Source organism: Neoarius graeffei, chromosome 17 (genome assembly GCF_027579695.1).
Source record: "Neoarius graeffei isolate fNeoGra1 chromosome 17, fNeoGra1.pri, whole genome shotgun sequence".
Classification (NCBI taxonomy): Eukaryota; Metazoa; Chordata; class Actinopteri; order Siluriformes; family Ariidae; genus Neoarius; species Neoarius graeffei.
The window spans coordinates 20,635,008-20,651,613 of NC_083585.1; the positions used below are offsets into that span (position 1 = coordinate 20,635,008).

General features: G+C 42.6%; 1 protein-coding gene across 1 annotated transcript in view; it reads right to left on the reverse strand.

Moving 5' to 3' along the window:
* Window positions 1-15,570, reverse strand: part of LOC132901440 (L-amino-acid oxidase-like) — a 33,763-nt gene extending 18,193 nt beyond the window's left edge. Inside the window, exons 1-3 of the mRNA XM_060943836.1 lie at window positions 15,472-15,570; window positions 14,853-14,924; window positions 6,398-6,612 (exon numbers count right to left, since the gene is read on the reverse strand). Coding sequence (XP_060799819.1) covers window positions 6,398-6,612; window positions 14,853-14,924; window positions 15,472-15,535 — 351 coding nt within the window. The 5' untranslated portion in view covers window positions 15,536-15,570. The remainder of the gene's footprint in view (window positions 1-6,397; window positions 6,613-14,852; window positions 14,925-15,471) is intronic.
* Between the last annotated feature and the right edge of the window lie 1,036 nt (window positions 15,571-16,606).

Below are 16,606 nucleotides of genomic sequence, written 5' to 3' on the forward strand. Positions count from 1 at the left end.
ACTTTTGCCACTCACAGATATGTAATATTGGATCATTTTCCTCAATAAATAAATAACCAAGTATAATATTTTTGTCTCATTTGTTTAACTGGGTTCTCTTTATCTACTTTTAGGACTTGTGTGAAAATCTGATGATGTTTTAGGTCATATTTATGCAGAAATATAGAAAATTCTAAAGGGTTCACAAACTTTCAAGCACCACTGTATCACAATGGCCACATTTCAGAGGGAACTAAATTCCACCAGTTTTATGAAATCGAAAGGCCGTTTAGCTTTCATTCCTTGTGTTGTGCTTTTTTAATTTAAGTTTCTATAAGTTTGTGGCAGTGGGGGTGTGGCCAAGCAGCAGTCTGTGAATGGAGGGCGGGGTCGGGGAAGGTAAGTGGCTATGTCATTACACCTGATGTCAATTTGTGTGTGTGTGTTTGTTGCAGGGATGGAGTGTAAGGGGGGGAGAGGAGAGAAGAATGTCTCCCCGACCACAGCACTTGTGTGAGTGAGTGAGCGAATGAGTGTGTGAAAGAAAGAAAGAGAAAGAAAGAAAGAAAGAAAGCTGAAAAGCTCAATAAAAGTGCGTGTGTGTAAACACGAACTCTTGCCTGCCGTGCTTCTGTGCTCCACCCTCATCGGGGATTACTACATTGGTGCTGAAACCCGGGACGCACAGAAGGGAACCGCCCCATGGTGGTCCTCCCCATTCAAAGAGCTCATCCTTGCCCTCGCTACTGCCCAGCAGAACCACCATCAAGAGCTGATCACCCTCCGGAAGGAGCAGCAGCAGCAGCACTTTGAAGCCTTGATGCTGGCCCAGCAGGAAGATCACCAGGCTTTCCGGCACCGGCTCACGTCAGCAGGGCCGCCGGCTGCCGCTGCCGCCACCCTCATGAAGATGGGACCGCAGGATGATCCGGAAGCGTTCCTCGCTCTCTTTGAGCAAACAGCCGAGGCGTGGGGGTGGCCGCTGGAGCAGCGCGCGGCGCGCCTCCTCCCGGTCCTAACTGGCGAGGCGCAGCTCGCAGCGCAGCAGCTCCCTGCTGACAGCCGGCTGGTCTATGCAGACCTGAGGAAAGCCATCCTGCAGCAGCTTGGCCGCTCCCCAGAGCAACACAGTCAGCGCTTCCGGACACTGACACTGGAGGAGGTTGGCTGGCTGTTTGCATTTGGCCAGCAACTCCGGGATGCCTGCCAGCGGTGGCTGAGGGCGGAAGACCGCGACGCTGAGGAGATCATCGATCTGGTGGCACTGGAGCAGTTTATCTCTCAACTTCCGGAAGGAACGGTGGAATGGGTCCAGTATCACCACCCGGCTTTGCTGGAACAAGCCATCGAGCTGGCGGAGGACCATCTGGAGGCAGCTCTGACGGCAGACAGACGAGGCACCTCCCCTCGCTTCTCTTCTCTCTCTCCTGTCTCTGGTCCCCCTCCCCACCCCACCCCGTTCCCCTGCCACGAAGGCGGTGGCTGGCTCCTCCCCAGCCGGCCCATCACACCCATGGTGTCCTCCCATCTCCCTCTTCTGTGTCTGTGTTGTCTCCCCCTCAGGTGAGTGACACCCATAACACCAGTGCAGAGGGAAAGCCTGGGTCGGTGTGCTGGCGCAGCAGGGGATCGGAGCGACTCCTGAATCACAGTCCCGCAAGGGAGGTGGGGGCTGTCATCCGGATCCCCGACGCGCCAGAAACTGCCCCCGATCGGGCCGGAGCGTATCGCGTACCGGTGAGTATTCAAGGGGATACATATCACGCTTTGGTGGATTCCGGTTGCAATCAGACCTCAATTCACCAACGCCTGGTGCAAGGTGAGGCATTGGGGGGAGCACAAGCGGTGAAAGTGTTGTGTGCGCACGGGGATGTTCACCATTACCCTCTAGTGGCTGTCCATATTCTATTCTGGGGCCAAACGCATAAGATGAAGGCGGCGGTTAATCCTCGTCTTACCCACTCGTTGATCTTGGGTACTGATTGGCTGGGATTTAAAAAATTAATGGAGTATTTAACATGCAGTGGGTCCTGCCCTAGTAGGTCACGGGAAGATCCTGGTGTGGCATTGGCTGGAGAAGCTGTCACAGAGCCATCCACGTCACCTCCGCGTCAGAGTGAGGAGCACCCCGCTCCTCCTCCCTCTCTCGGGGATTCTCTTGGGGATTTCCCATTAGAGCAGTCGCAAGACGAGACTCTGCGGCATGCGTTTGACCAAGTGAGAGTAATCGATGGTCAAACTCTTCAGCCAAGCGTGGCACCAACCTTCCCCTATTTTGCCATTATTAAAGATAGATTGTACCAAGTGACGAAGGACACTCAAACCAAGGAACGAGTAACCCAGTTGTTAATCCCAAAGAGCCGTAGGGAACTCGTATTCCATGCGGCTCACTTTAATCCCATGGGTGGACACTTGGGGCAAGACAAAACACTAGCCCGAAAAATGGCCCGGTTCTATTGGCCTGGGATTCACGGGGATGTCCGTCGGTGGTGTGCGGCATGCCGTGAATACCAATTAGTAAATCTTGCGGCCACTCCAAAAGCGCCGTTGCGCCCTCTTCCTCTAATCGAGACCCCGTTTGAGCGAATTGGGATGGATCTCGTCGGGCCATTAGATAGGTCAGCACGGGGATATCACTTTATTTTAGTTCTGGTGGACTATGGAACGCAATATCCGGAGGCAGTGCCTCTCTGCAATATCTCAGCACGCAGTATTGCGGAAGCACTCTTCCGCGTTATCTCCTGGGTCGGGATTCCGAAAGAAATCCTGACAGACCAAGGCACCTTGTTTATGTCACACACACTGCACGAGCTGTATGGGTTACTGGGGATTAAGTCCATCTGCACCAGTGTATATCACCCACAAACACATGGATTAGTAGAGCGATTCAACCAGACGCTCAAAAACATAATCTGGAAATTCGTTAGTGAAGATACGCGTAATTGGGATAAGTGGCTCGAACCCCTGTTGTTCGCAGTACGAGAGGTCCCACAAGCCTCCACAGGGTTTTCTCCCTTCGAATGATTATATGGGCGTAAGCCGCGTGGCATTCTGGATGTGCTGTGGGAAAATTGGGAGGAGGGACCTTTACCAAGTAAAAATGAAATCCAGTGCGTTCTTGACCTGCACGCAAAACTCCACACCCTCACGCAATTAACCCAGGAGAATGTATGACAGGCACAAAAACGTCAAAGCCGGCTGTATGACAGGGGCACGCGCCTTAGAGAATTCACGCCGGGAGAAAAAGTACTCGTATTATTGCCCACGTCAAGTTCTAAATTAGTCGCCAAGTGGCAAGGGCCCTTCGAGGTCACACGGCGAGTCAGGGACATCGACTATGAGGTAAAGCGAACGGATAGGGGTGGGGCACTGCAAGTCTACCACCTCAACCTTTTAAAACGCTGGAATGAGGGGGTACCCCGTGGCGTTGGTGTCGGTAGTCCCAGAGAAGGCGGAGCTGGGGCCGGAGGTAAAAAGGATAACATCACAGGCCGCTCCAGTCCCTTGTGGAGACCACCTCTCGCCGACACAACTCACGGAAGTAGCCAGGTTGCAGAAGGAATTTTCCGACGTGTTCTCGCCTCTTCCAGGCCGTACTCACCTCCTAGAACACCACATCGAAATGCCCCCGGGGGTGGTAGTGCGTAGCTGCCCTTACCACTTGCCCGAACACAAGAAAAAGGTGGTTCGGGATGAACTCAAGGCCATGCTCGAAATGGGCATAATCGAGGAGTCCCACAGTGACTGGAGCAGCCCAGTGGTCCTGGTTCCCAAGACTGATGGGTCAGTCTGGTTCTGTGTGGACTATAGAAAGGTCAACGCGGTGTCTAAATTTGACGCGTACCCAATGCCTCGCATTGATGAGTTGCTTGATCGGTTAGGCGCTGCTCGGTTTTATTCGACACTGGATCTAACCAAGGGATATTGGCAGATCCCCTTGACTCCTCTATCCCGAGAGAAAACGGCCTTTTCCACACCGTTTGGGTTACACCAATTTGTCACGCTCCCCTTTGGGTTGTTTGGGGCGCCCACTATGTTCCAGCGGCTTATGGACAGGGTCCTCCGCCCTCATGCTGCCTACGCGGCCGGCTATCTAGATGACATAATCATCTACAGTCATGATTGGCCGCGGCACTTGGAACACCTGAGGGCTGTTCTAAAGTCGCTGAGGCGAGCGGGCCTCACAGCTAACCCGAAGAAATGTGCGATTGGGCGGGTGGAAGTACGGTATCTGGGGTTCCACTTGGGTCATGGGCAGGTGCGTCCCCAAATTAACAAGACTGCAGCGATTGCGGCCTGACCGAGGCCCAAGACCAAAAAGGAGGTGAGGCGGTTCTTGGAGCTGGCTGGCTATTATCGTAGGTTTATACCTAACTATTCGGACGTCACCAGCCCGCTAACCGACCTCACTAAAAAGGGGGCTCCAGATCTGGTCCAGTGGATGGAGCAATGCCAACAGGCCTTCTCGGAGGTAAAAGCTGCACTGTGTGGGGGGGGGCACTTTTACACTCCCCTGACTTCTCTCTCCCCTTTATTTTGCAGACTGATACATCGGACAGGGGGCTGGGGGCCGTTTTGTCCCAGGAGGTGGAGGGTGAGGAGCGCCCAGTGCTGTACATCAGCCGAAAGCTGTCGATGCGCGAGAGCAAGTACAGCACAATTGAAAAGGAGTGTCTCGCCATCAAGTGGGCGGTCCTCGCCCTCCGATACTACCTGCTGGGGCGCCATTTCACTCTCTGTTCAGACCACGCGCCCTTCCAGTGGCTCCACCGCATGAATGATGCCAATGCGTGGATCACCCGTTGGTATCTCGCTCTCCAGCCATTCAAGTTCGAGGTGATCCACAGGCTGGGGGCACAGATGGTGGTGGCGGACTCCCTGTCCCGTCGGGGGGGGGGGGGATCAGCTTCAGGCCGGACGGCTCCCCGGCCTGAGTCGGGCAGTGGGGGTATGTGGCAGTGAGGGCGTGGCCAAGCAGCAGTCTGTGAATGGAGGGCGGGATCGGGGAAGGTAAGTGGCTAGGTCATTACACCTGATGTCAATTTGTGTGTGTGTGTGTGTGTGTGTGTGTGTGTGTGTGTTGCAGGGATGGAGTATAAAGGGAGGGGGCGAGGAGAGAAGAATGTCTCCCTGATGACAGCACTTGTGTGAGTGAGTGAGCGAATGAGTGCATAAAAGAAAGAAAGCAAGCAAGCTGAAAAGCTCAATAAAAGTGCGTTTGTGTAAACACGAACTCTCGCCTGCCGTGCTTCTGTGCTCCACCCTCATCGGGGATTACTACAAAGTTCTTGTCTCTTTTAGATAATTTTTCTGTCATTTAAAAAAAATAAATATCTAGCATTACAACATTGTGTGCTGTTCCTTACAACAAATTGAGCAAGTCATTGTGACGGCCAGGGCATGTCAAGAACCATCTGTGAATGGGAAAAGGAGTTGCAGGTAATGAGTGGGTGCTTACACCTGTGCGTGATTAAAAATGAAGTGTATTTATAGGCTATTTGTGTTGTCGTGAGGCTGAGCTGAGGACTTAAAGAGCTGATGTTGATTGTGAGAAGGCCATCGAGAGCAGAAACATTCTGTGTGCCTTGTGTTTTGATTCTGATAAAAAAATAAATAAAAACAAATCCTGCCACCAGTGTCTCCATTCCTGTCATTGCCTTCCCAGGGTTTTACAGTCATCTAAAATGAAACTATTTTAAAATGTACATCGTGCAATACAGTAGGTGATGGAAATTGTGAAGTGATTGTTGGTATTTCTCCAAATAATTTATGCAGGAAAGCTTAAATATAAGAATCGCATACACTACCGTTCAAAAGTTTGGGGTCACCCAGACAATTGTGTTTTCCATGAAAAGTCACGCTTTTATTTCCCACCATAAGTTGTAAAATGAATAGAAAATATAGTCAAGACATTTTTCTGTCCATTTTGAGCATTTAATCGATCCCACAAATGTGATGCTCCAGAAACTCAATCTGCTCAAAGGAAGGTCAGTTTTATAGCTTCTCTAAAGAGCTCAACTGTTTTCAGCTGTGCTAACATGATTGTACAAGGGTTTTCTAATCATCCATTAGCCTTCTGAGGCAATGAGCAAACACATTGTACCATTAGAACACTGGAGTGATAGTTGCTGGAAATGGGCCTCTATACACCTATGGAGATATTGCACCAAAAACCAGACATTTGCAGCTAGAATAGTCATTTAGCACATTAGCAATGTATAGAGTGTATTTCTGGTTAGTTTAAAGTGATCGTCATTGAAAAGAACAGTGCTTTTCTTTCAAAAATAAGGAAATTTCAAAGTGACCCCAAACTTCTGAACGGTAGTGTATAAACTTAATCTACTGTACATAATCTTGCATTAGTTTGTGTTAAGAGAATACATGGCTGTGGATTGTGGAGTAAGCTCCATACATTTACCTTATGTCCAGCATCCTCTAGAAACTTGGCTGCAGTAAGTCCAGCAATGCCCCCACCAACGATGGCCACATGGTGAGGGCTCTTTGACGGAGGAAGGCCTTCCTCGACTATTTCAAGAAGCTCTTCATAGTCCTCATCTTGAAGACATTTTGAAATTGGATCCTCTTCATGTCCATTGACGCTCGAGATGATGAAGAGCACAATCACAGCATATACTGAAAAAGAGTTAAATACAAATGTCAAATCGGAGGACCCGATTAACAGTGTTCATTTGTGTAATGAGATAATGTAGTGTGCTTACTCTGACTTAATTTATTCTTAATTTTGTGAGACACGAATGGCAAGTCCATAATGTCACAAGTGGAAAGCATACTTCAACTCCATAACTTTTTAAAGATTGCTCAGTGACCAATTCTGATTTGTTATCCATAAAACTACTGATTTATTGGTATCGTGGCCATTTGTTTAGGTTTGTCTAAACAATGTGAGTCTGGTGTGGCTTTTAGAATCAGTTGTAATCCACAGTCACAGGACGAATAGAACTGTTACAGAATCCGAAATCAGTTTGGAAATGTTATTTATTGTGTTGATCTGAATTCATAACTGTTATGGGTTTTCCTCATCCCTTCCATTATTTTGTGAGTGCCTTTTTGTTTACTGTGTCTTTTTCTCCTGTTTTTGGCTTAGGTAAGGAGATCTCACCTCATCTCATTATCTCTAGCCGCTTTATCCTGTTCTACAGGGTCGCAGGCAAGCTGGAGCCTATCCCAGCTGACTACGGGCGAAAGGCGGGGTACACCCTGGACAAGTCGCCAGGTCATCACAGGGCTGACACATAGACACAGACAACCATTCATTCTCACATTCACACCTATGGTGAATTTAATTAAAGCTACCAATTAAAGCTAGACGGCCTTTCGATTTCATAAAATCGGTGGAATTTAGTTCCCTCTGAATTGTGGTCATGGTGATGTATGTTTATTTCTGTAATATCTCACAAAATATCAGGCCATTCTGTGGCTGGGAAGTTATTTAATTTGAGGGGATTAAAGCAAATAATTTGCATGAAATCGCTCGCCTCACGCAGTCAAGCAGACAGAGGAAGTCCATGTGCACATTGCCTTCTTCTTCTTTAGGGTTTTATGGCAGCTGGCATCCACAGTGTTGCATTACTGCCATCTACAGGTTTACCTTTGAGCGTGCACTGACAGTTCCATCATTCTGTCTCTAAACGAACAGCTGATCACACCGAGGTGCTCGCTGACCACTGATATTTATTAGTTTGATCCTGCGTTTCCTTTCCTTTGTATATAACATAACGTCTTTTCTTCTCGCTTTCCGTTACTGTAGTTGCTCTTTCACATTTCATTCGCACACTCACATCCTCCATTTTTCTCTCCTGTTTCAAATTTCTATCCCACAATGCCTTGTGTGAACGGGGAAAGCCCACCATGTCATGCATGACGTAGTATCTTGAATTGGGTAATGGTGAAGCAGGAAAAAATAGCGGAGAATTTAGGACCACGTGGCCTTAAATTCATTAATTGTTCTATTTTTTAAAAACCTAATAAAACTGGAAGTCTATGATTCAAATTCAGTTGCTTTCAGTCCACTAAACAAAAATAATTGTGTGTCAGGGAAAATTCTTTTTATGACCTACACTTGAAAAATCTGAAAGGCAGTCTAGCTTTAACCTAACCTGCATGTCTTTGGACTTTGGGGGAAACCAGAGCACCCAGAGGAAATCCATCCAGACACAGGGAGAACATGCAAACTCCAAATTGTATTTATTTTTCATTTTTCTTTGTTGAGGGAAGGTAGGTTTTCAGGTCGAGTATAGCAGTGGGATGTTTGTTATTTTGGAATTTACTTCTCCCTGGAGTCATGGCCTGTGTGTTGCCTTAGTTATTTGTCATGTGGTGATTATACTATTTATTACATCTCTGCTAATTAACTTGTTATTGGAAGGAAGTATTTTCTGGAAATTGTGTTTTTCCTAGTCTCCTCACTCCGTGTCTTTCATACCTTAGACTGATGCGTAACAGGAACAAATGAGCAGTTAGATCCTAACATTTTCATTTTTACTGGAGCTAGGTAAGTGGATGAATCAGACAGGGATAACAATAATAATGTACCTGCAAATATCTCAATGAAAATAGTTACATAACCGTTGGACTTTAGTCTCTGACTTTGGTCACCAATGCTGAATATAGCCCTGTGTGACTAACCAAGTGACACTTTAGTACAGTTCAGTCACTGAAATGTTTAAAGCATTGCACCATGTTAACTTTGATATCAATCTGATGGTGCTTAGTAAAACTCCATTTGGCAGTCATGAAGAATAGCATGTAATTTACTTGGTTTTCTTCAAATAATTTGAAAGGCATCCCATACCACTTGGCATATAGATCCAATATCTCATGCTCGACTGGTCAACATCACAGTAGAAGCTGCACCCGTGGTCTCCTTTGTTGCTTCAGATAGCGACTGCTACTCTACTTTCCTTCACTGAATCAATGTCCCAGTTTATGGTACCTCAGTCTCTAAGCCCATCCCTGATCTTATCTGATCGAATATGTCCAAGCCTGTGCTCAGAGGACTGCTGAATGTTTTTACCTTGTAAATGGAGTGTACATGTATAGTCATGTGAAAAAGAAAGTACACCCTCTTTCAAGTCTAGGTTTTAAGTGTCAGTACATAATAAAAAAATCATCTGGTCCTTACCAGGTCTTAAAATTAGGCAAATACAACCTCAGATGACCAATAACACATGACATATTCACCCTATCATTATTTATTTAACGCAAAGTAAGCCAAAAATGCAGTAGAAATATGTGAAATAATTAAGTACACCCTTACTGCTGTCATAGAAATTATGAAGGCAATTAGCAGCCAGGTGTTGATGATCAAATCAATTTGATTAATTGACCATCAGCAAGTGTGGCCACCTCTTAAAAATCAGAAGTTTTGGCAGTTTGCTTGTCTGGAGCACTCAGGTGTATGTTAACACAATGCCAAGGAGGAAAGACCTCAGCAATGATCTTAGAGAAGCAATTGTTGCTGCACATCAGTCTGGGAGGGTTATAAGGCCATTTCCAAACAATTTGAAATCCATCATTCTACTGTGAGAAAGATTATTCAGACGTGGAAAACATTCAAGACAGTTGCCAATCTTCCCAGGAGTGGACATCCCAGCAAATTTACTCCAAAGTCTGACCATGCAATGCTTAGAGAAACTGCAAAAAACCCAAGAACTACATCTAGGACTCTCCAGGCCACAGTTAGCATGTTAAATGTTAAAGTTCATGACAGTACAATTAGAAAAAGACTGCGCAAGTATGGCTTGTTTGGAAGGGTTGCCAGAAGAAAGCCTCTTCTATCTAAAAAGAACATGGCAGCATGGCTTAGGTTTGCAAAGATGCATCTGAACAAGCCACAAGCCTTCTGGAACAATGTCCTTTGGACAGGTGAGACCAAAGTTGAACTGTTTGGCCATAATGCACAGTGCCATGTTTGGTGAAAACCAAACACAGCATATCAGCACAAACACCTCATACCAACCATCAAGCACGATGGTAGAGGGGTAATGATTTGGGCTTGTTTTGCAGCCACAGGGCCTGGGCACCTTGCAGTCATTGAGTCAACCATGAACTCCTCTGTACACCAAAGTATTCTAGAGGCAAATGTGAGGCCATCTGTCCAACAGCTAAAGCTTGGCCACAATTGGGTCATGCAACAGGACAATGATCCCAAGCACACCAGCAAATCTACAGCAGAATGGCTGAAAAAGAAAAGAATCAAGGTGTTGGAATGGCCAAGTCAAAGTTCAGACCTCAACCCAACTGGAATGCTGTGGCGGGACCTTAAGAGAGCTGTGCATAAATAAATGCCCTCAAACATGAATGAACTGAAGCAATGTTGTAAAGAAGAGTGGGCCAAAATTCCTCCACAATGATGTGAGAGACTGATAAAATCATACAGAAAACAATTGCTTCAAGTTATTGCTGCAAAAGATGGTTCTCCAAGCTATTGAATCATGGGGTGTACTTACTTTTTCACACATCAATTCTGCATCTCTCATCTCATCTCATCTCATCTCATTATCTCTAGCTGCTTTATCCTGTTCTACAGGGTCGCAGGCAAGCTGGAGCCTATCCCAGCTGACTACGGGCGAAAGGCGGGGTACACCCTGGACAAGTCGCCAGGTCATCACAGGGCTGACACATAGACACAGACAACCATTCACACTCACATTCACACCTACGGTCAATTTAGAGTCACCAGTTAACCTAACCTGCATGTCTTTGGACTGTGGGGGAAACCGGAGCACCCGGAGGAAACCCACGCGGACATGGGGAGAACATGCAAACTCTGCATAGAAAGGCCCTTGCCGGCCATGGGGCTCGAACCCAGACCTTCTTGCTGTGAGGCAACAGCGCTAACCACTACACCACCATGCCGCCTCAATTCTGCATTTTCACTTAATTTTTGTTCAATAAATAATAACACGGTGGAATCTGTTGTATGTTGCTTTACATCTGAGGTTAGATTTGCATAATTTTAGGACCTGGTGAGGATCAGATGATTTTTTGTTCTGTCTTGATTGGTAAAACCATGTAACTGGAAGAGGGTGTACTTTCTTTTTCATATGACTGTAAATGTATTCTATGTATTGTGCTGCTGCCGCCACGTGATGGCTGATTAAATAACTGTACAAACGTCCAGGTGTACAGGTGTTCCTAGTAAAGTGAATAGTGAGTGTAGTTGTACATATTATGTTGTTGAACTTTATCTCCTGAAGGGATTTTGCTGAATTCATTTTATAGATAAAGGGTCCATGTTACAAAAGGTTGGTGAACAGTGTTCACCAACCTTTTGTAACATGGACCCTTTATCTATAAAATGAACACAGCTTCTGTTTGCATTCACTGATACACTCTGGTTAAAATGCCATACATCATATACATGTCAGATAAACATTTTTGTTTATTCCATTAATCAGCCCCTGGCAGTTGTTCGTCTCTGTAAAGAAACCCTTAAAGGTTCTATGTATAGTATAAACCCATAAGTAAGTGTTTTCCTATTAGAAAATAGAATACATGTACCTCACGAGGAAACCAAGAATCCCTACTGATCCACAAATCCATTTAAATTAATTTTATTTTTCAGTGGTCTTATGTCCTGTGTCTGAAATCACTCACTACTCACTATATAGTGAGTTCACCATTTTGTAGTGCTGTCCGAATGTATAGTGAAAATTATTACACCCTATATAGTGGACTCATAGTATCCCACAATGCATCGTGAAAAGTAGTGTACAACCAATGTTCACTAACCAAGCAATATATACCATCATGCATTGCAGTCACACTGAAAGAAAAAAAAGTGTGTTGGGGTGAATGGATGGAGGAAGAAATGCATTATAAACAGACATTCAAGTACAATGAAAACAAGTGTTGCCAGGCAAAACAAATCTCGCCCAGCAGCACTTATTTTATACCTATATGTTGATAATGGTAATATTTCTCAATCATCAGTTGTCCTATGAAAATCCATGACCTTGAGTTTGACATTTCAGAGTCATTCAAGGTTAAAGGTCATGGTGCCAAGTGAAAGCCCATATGGCACTTCTTATAAGTTGATCATGGTAAACATCTGTCTACCATCAATCATTTTCAAGTGACAACCCTCTGAAAATCCGTGACCTTGAGTTTGACCTTTCAAGGTCACTCAAGGTCAAAGATCATGGTGCCAAATGAAAGGCCATATGGGAGTTTCTATATGCTCATAATAGTAAATGTTTGTCTATCGGCAACTGTTTTTGAGTTATAATGGAAAATATGTTATTTTGACAGAAAGGTTGACCTTTCCAGTGACCTTGACCCGATTACCCACAAAATTTAATCAGGTAATCTACGGACCATTGCCCACCTACCCTGAAAATTTGAAGTCGGTGCAACTGTCTAGACTCTAGATTGTTAACATACAGACATAAACAAACAAAAAAAACAAACAAGGTCAAAGGTCATGGTGCCAAATGAAAGCACATATGACTTCCTATATGTTGATAATGATAAACATCTCTCTATCTCTAACTGTTTTCAAATTATAATGGACAATATGCAAATTTTAGCAATGGCCTTGACCCCCCTGACATTTGACCCCCAACTGCTAAGAAAAAAACTGAGATACACCCCGTCATGTAGCATATCAATGGAAGCAGAATTGAAAGATGAGCATTTTGAGATTGGTTTGAAGTAAATATGATGACTATGAAGGAAGATATTGTGGAAAAAAACAATTTTGACCTTTTTGGTGACCTTGACCGGATGACCCTGAAAATGTTGGAGGTTCTATTTGAGACCAATGCCCATCTATCCTGAAAGTTTCATGAAGATTGGTCCAGCTGCTTTCTTGTAATGTTGCAAACAAGAAAACAAAGAAAGAAAGAAACCCCACCGAAAACAATACCTCGCCCCCTGGTGGACTCTGTCCCGGGCAAGGTAAATAGTAAGAGAATAGAAAACAAAAGCTAAAATAGAATAAGACAGATAAAATAGAGGAATAAAAGTTAGAGTGCAGAGCGAGGAATTAATCAAAAGCCTCAAATTTGATTTAATAAAAGGCAGCGGCAAAGAAGAAAGAAAGGATTCAGCCTCAATTTAAAAGAACTGAAAGACGCAGCAGATACAAAGTACTTTGTATTTATTAATGTAGGAAATTATACGCTCAGTATAATATGGATTTATTATTTTGAAAACCCACCAGCCGACTGATCCGGCACGTTTTAATTGTGCGACAGCAATGATGTAAATAACAGTGCGGCGGAGTAGTGTCCGAAAGTGTTTGGGTTTTATTTCCTTGTTTGTTTGTTTGTTTATTTTGCATTTTACCAATGAGCTCACTATATAGTCCTCTATATAGAATTCCCTAGATAGTGAGTAGGGCATAGTGAATGAGTGAGTGATTTTGGACACAGCCCTAGTGTTATTGATATGATTACTCTTTTACTGCATGATGACTGATTTCCACTCAGTCACTGATATTCAGTCTTCAGCCTCAGAACTGTAGTTGTGACATATTCCTTCCATTTTATATATATATATATATATATATATATATATATATATATATATATATATATATATATATATATATATAAACTTTATTTATCGAGGGTGGCATAAAATATCACATGATAATATACATATGGCCCTCAAACAAAATGAATGAGAAAAAAAAAAATATATATATATATATATATATATATATATATATATATATATATATTTTATTTTATTTTTTATTTTTTTTTTTTTTTATAATGCTGCTCCACAGCTGTGTCTGGGGAAGTTTTAGGGGTTTTTTTTCTAACCAAATCCTGACTCATCCTTTTCCAGAACTTTGTCCTGCACTGTAAAAAATGTCAGTAGAATTAACAGTGAATTTATGTAAAATCATGACATAAAAAAAACCTGTAAATACAAAAACAGTGAAGCAGTGTGTTATTTACATCAGTATACTGTAAAACTCCTAACCAAATACCACTGTTAATTTAACAGTAAGAATATGTTGAATTGATCATATTTTTTTGTAGAATTTACAAATTGTTGTAGTTTAAACACAGACAAACTGTAATACTAAAACAGAATGTGATAGTTAAAATTACATCATTGCCCTGTTAAAAAAATAATAAAAAATGTCAGTAGAGGCTCTCCGGCACATTTCGTAAAACTCTAAATCAAATAAAATATCTGTCTAGTAGATCATTGCTTGTAACCATCATTTTGGAGCCACAAAAACCAATAATCGAGAACACTCGCAATTCATTCCTAGATGAATTAACAGTTATGTATTGATTATTGTACATTGAATACCTGTAAAATGTACATTTAGTTATCATTAATTGTACATGGAATCCCAGTGAAATGCACAAGTTATTCTGTAATGTTGTTTACATTTCACTGTATTTTTAACAGGATTATTCTGGCAACCACAGCTGCCAGTATTTTTCCGTAAAAACAACGGATTTTTTTTTTTTTTACAGTGTGGACTTGACAGCTTTTTGACCTGTGATGCTTTTTGTTTCGGTATGTTCTTTCACAAACTCTGAGATCATGGGACACTTTAACAGTTAATTTAGGGGTTTCACAGAAATAGGAGTGAATTCATTCGTGTCTTTTTTTTTTTTTTTTACTTTGTAAATCATTTTACAAGCTTTAATACAATCGGTTCATTTGTGTAGATGCATGACATAATAATCCCAGTTAACTTCCACTGCAGCTCCAGATTGTCCCAGTACAAAATGTGGAAACGCTAAAGGGAGGTGAATACTGTACTTATTCAAGGCACTGTATGGAGAGAATCTTCTTCTTTTTCAAAGAAGGATACTCAGAATAAACAAAGGCAATGCAAGCAGTTAAAATAGCCTAAAAAAAAGTCTTGCTGTACTTACAGGAGAGACAGATGAAACAGCCCTGAGACATGGTGCTGTAGCCAACTGCACAGATTCCCAGTAAACTGAAACCTAGAGAGAGGAGAAATAAAACTCCTCCTTGAGACAAACAGAAACCTGAAACATAGTCTCCAAGCTCTGAACAATAACTGGAAAGTGAAAGTGTGTCTCTTATGGAAAAAAATACAAATAATAAAAATCCAGTCATTCAACTGGGATATTTATTACAGGGTTTTTTTTTTTTTAAGAAATGCAAGCTATCAGTGCTTAATTACAGCGATCATAATTACCAAGATATATTTAATCTATTTTCAGTCACTTCTATAAATTATTGCTGGTCTTATTTTGGTTCCAAACCTCAATCCATTTCCACAGTGAATGAATCTGGATGCACATGAGCACTATGTTTATTCATTCAGTTTGTAAAGTAGACAGATCAGTAAACATGTGAGTTTTTATTGAGAGTGGATGCTGATGATGCTGATGAGTTTGTTATTAGTGGATTTAAGGTGACTATAGAAGCTGTGGAAACTCTGTAAGGACTATTTTCCCACACTGACTCCAAGTTCAGCCAGACTGAACAAATTAGATTAAGGACTTCTCCTGTTCATTAACATACCTGCGCTCAGTTCATCAGTGGAAATGACTTTATATCCTGGAACACTAGGCACATTTGGTGCCATGAACCTTGGTTTTGGGATTTAATGTTTTTTTTTTTTTTTTTTGCTGAAGGTTCTGTCTGGAAAACTATAACAGTCTATCAAGAACAACATCAAACGCAGAACTGTCCAAGGTACTATTCAAGCATTAACATAATTTTAAAAACATCAATTATAATTCCACTTCTAGAAAATAGCATGAAAAAAATTTTCCCCCCTCTATTACATGCCAGTGTTTCATCACCCATCACATTTTCACTAAAACTAAATTATCACAATGGTTAATGATTATTACACAATCAACTGGTGAAATGATGCAGTGTGATGTCTGACTTACCGGATGTGATGGTAGACTCAGGAGCAGGAGAGTGTATGAAGGTAACATGCAGCTCTGCTTTTATTCTCAAAGCAAAACGAAAGCATAGTCGGTGCTGTGCGGTTTTGGGTTTTTTTTTCTTTTCTTTTTTTCTTCAACCCTCCGACAGGTTACTGTAATTAAGCAGGCGCATATGGGGGGTTTTGGGTGTGGGAAAAAAATACAACATCAGCACCCTTGAGAAATTGCCATTCCTGATCTACATCATAAAGTGACTCCTTTAGATGATAAGTAAAATTAGAATGTGTGATTCATTTAATAAGCTCTGCACAAAACCACAACACGTCATTCATTAAGCCTTGTTTTGTATCTGGTCTTTATGAAGCATATATATATATATATATATATATATATATATATATATATATATATATATATATATATATATATATATTGGAATTTATGACGCATAAACCTCCTGTTTTTGAATACAAATAAGCACAGGTTATGTTTCTGAGACCAGATAAAATCCTGACTGAGTGATTATTAAAGACTGGAAGGCTAGATGTCAAAGTGAACTTGCTTTTTTTTTCCCTCCTGCATGTAAATATAAAATGAAGAATGACCTAAACAACAACACTTTACTTCCTTACTTTGAGAACTGAACAGATTCAATCACACTACTAGGCAAAATGAATACAGTGACACATAGTTTACAATAATAATAATAAAGAACAATATTTCATTATCAAATATAACGAACTAAGAATGCAGTGAGT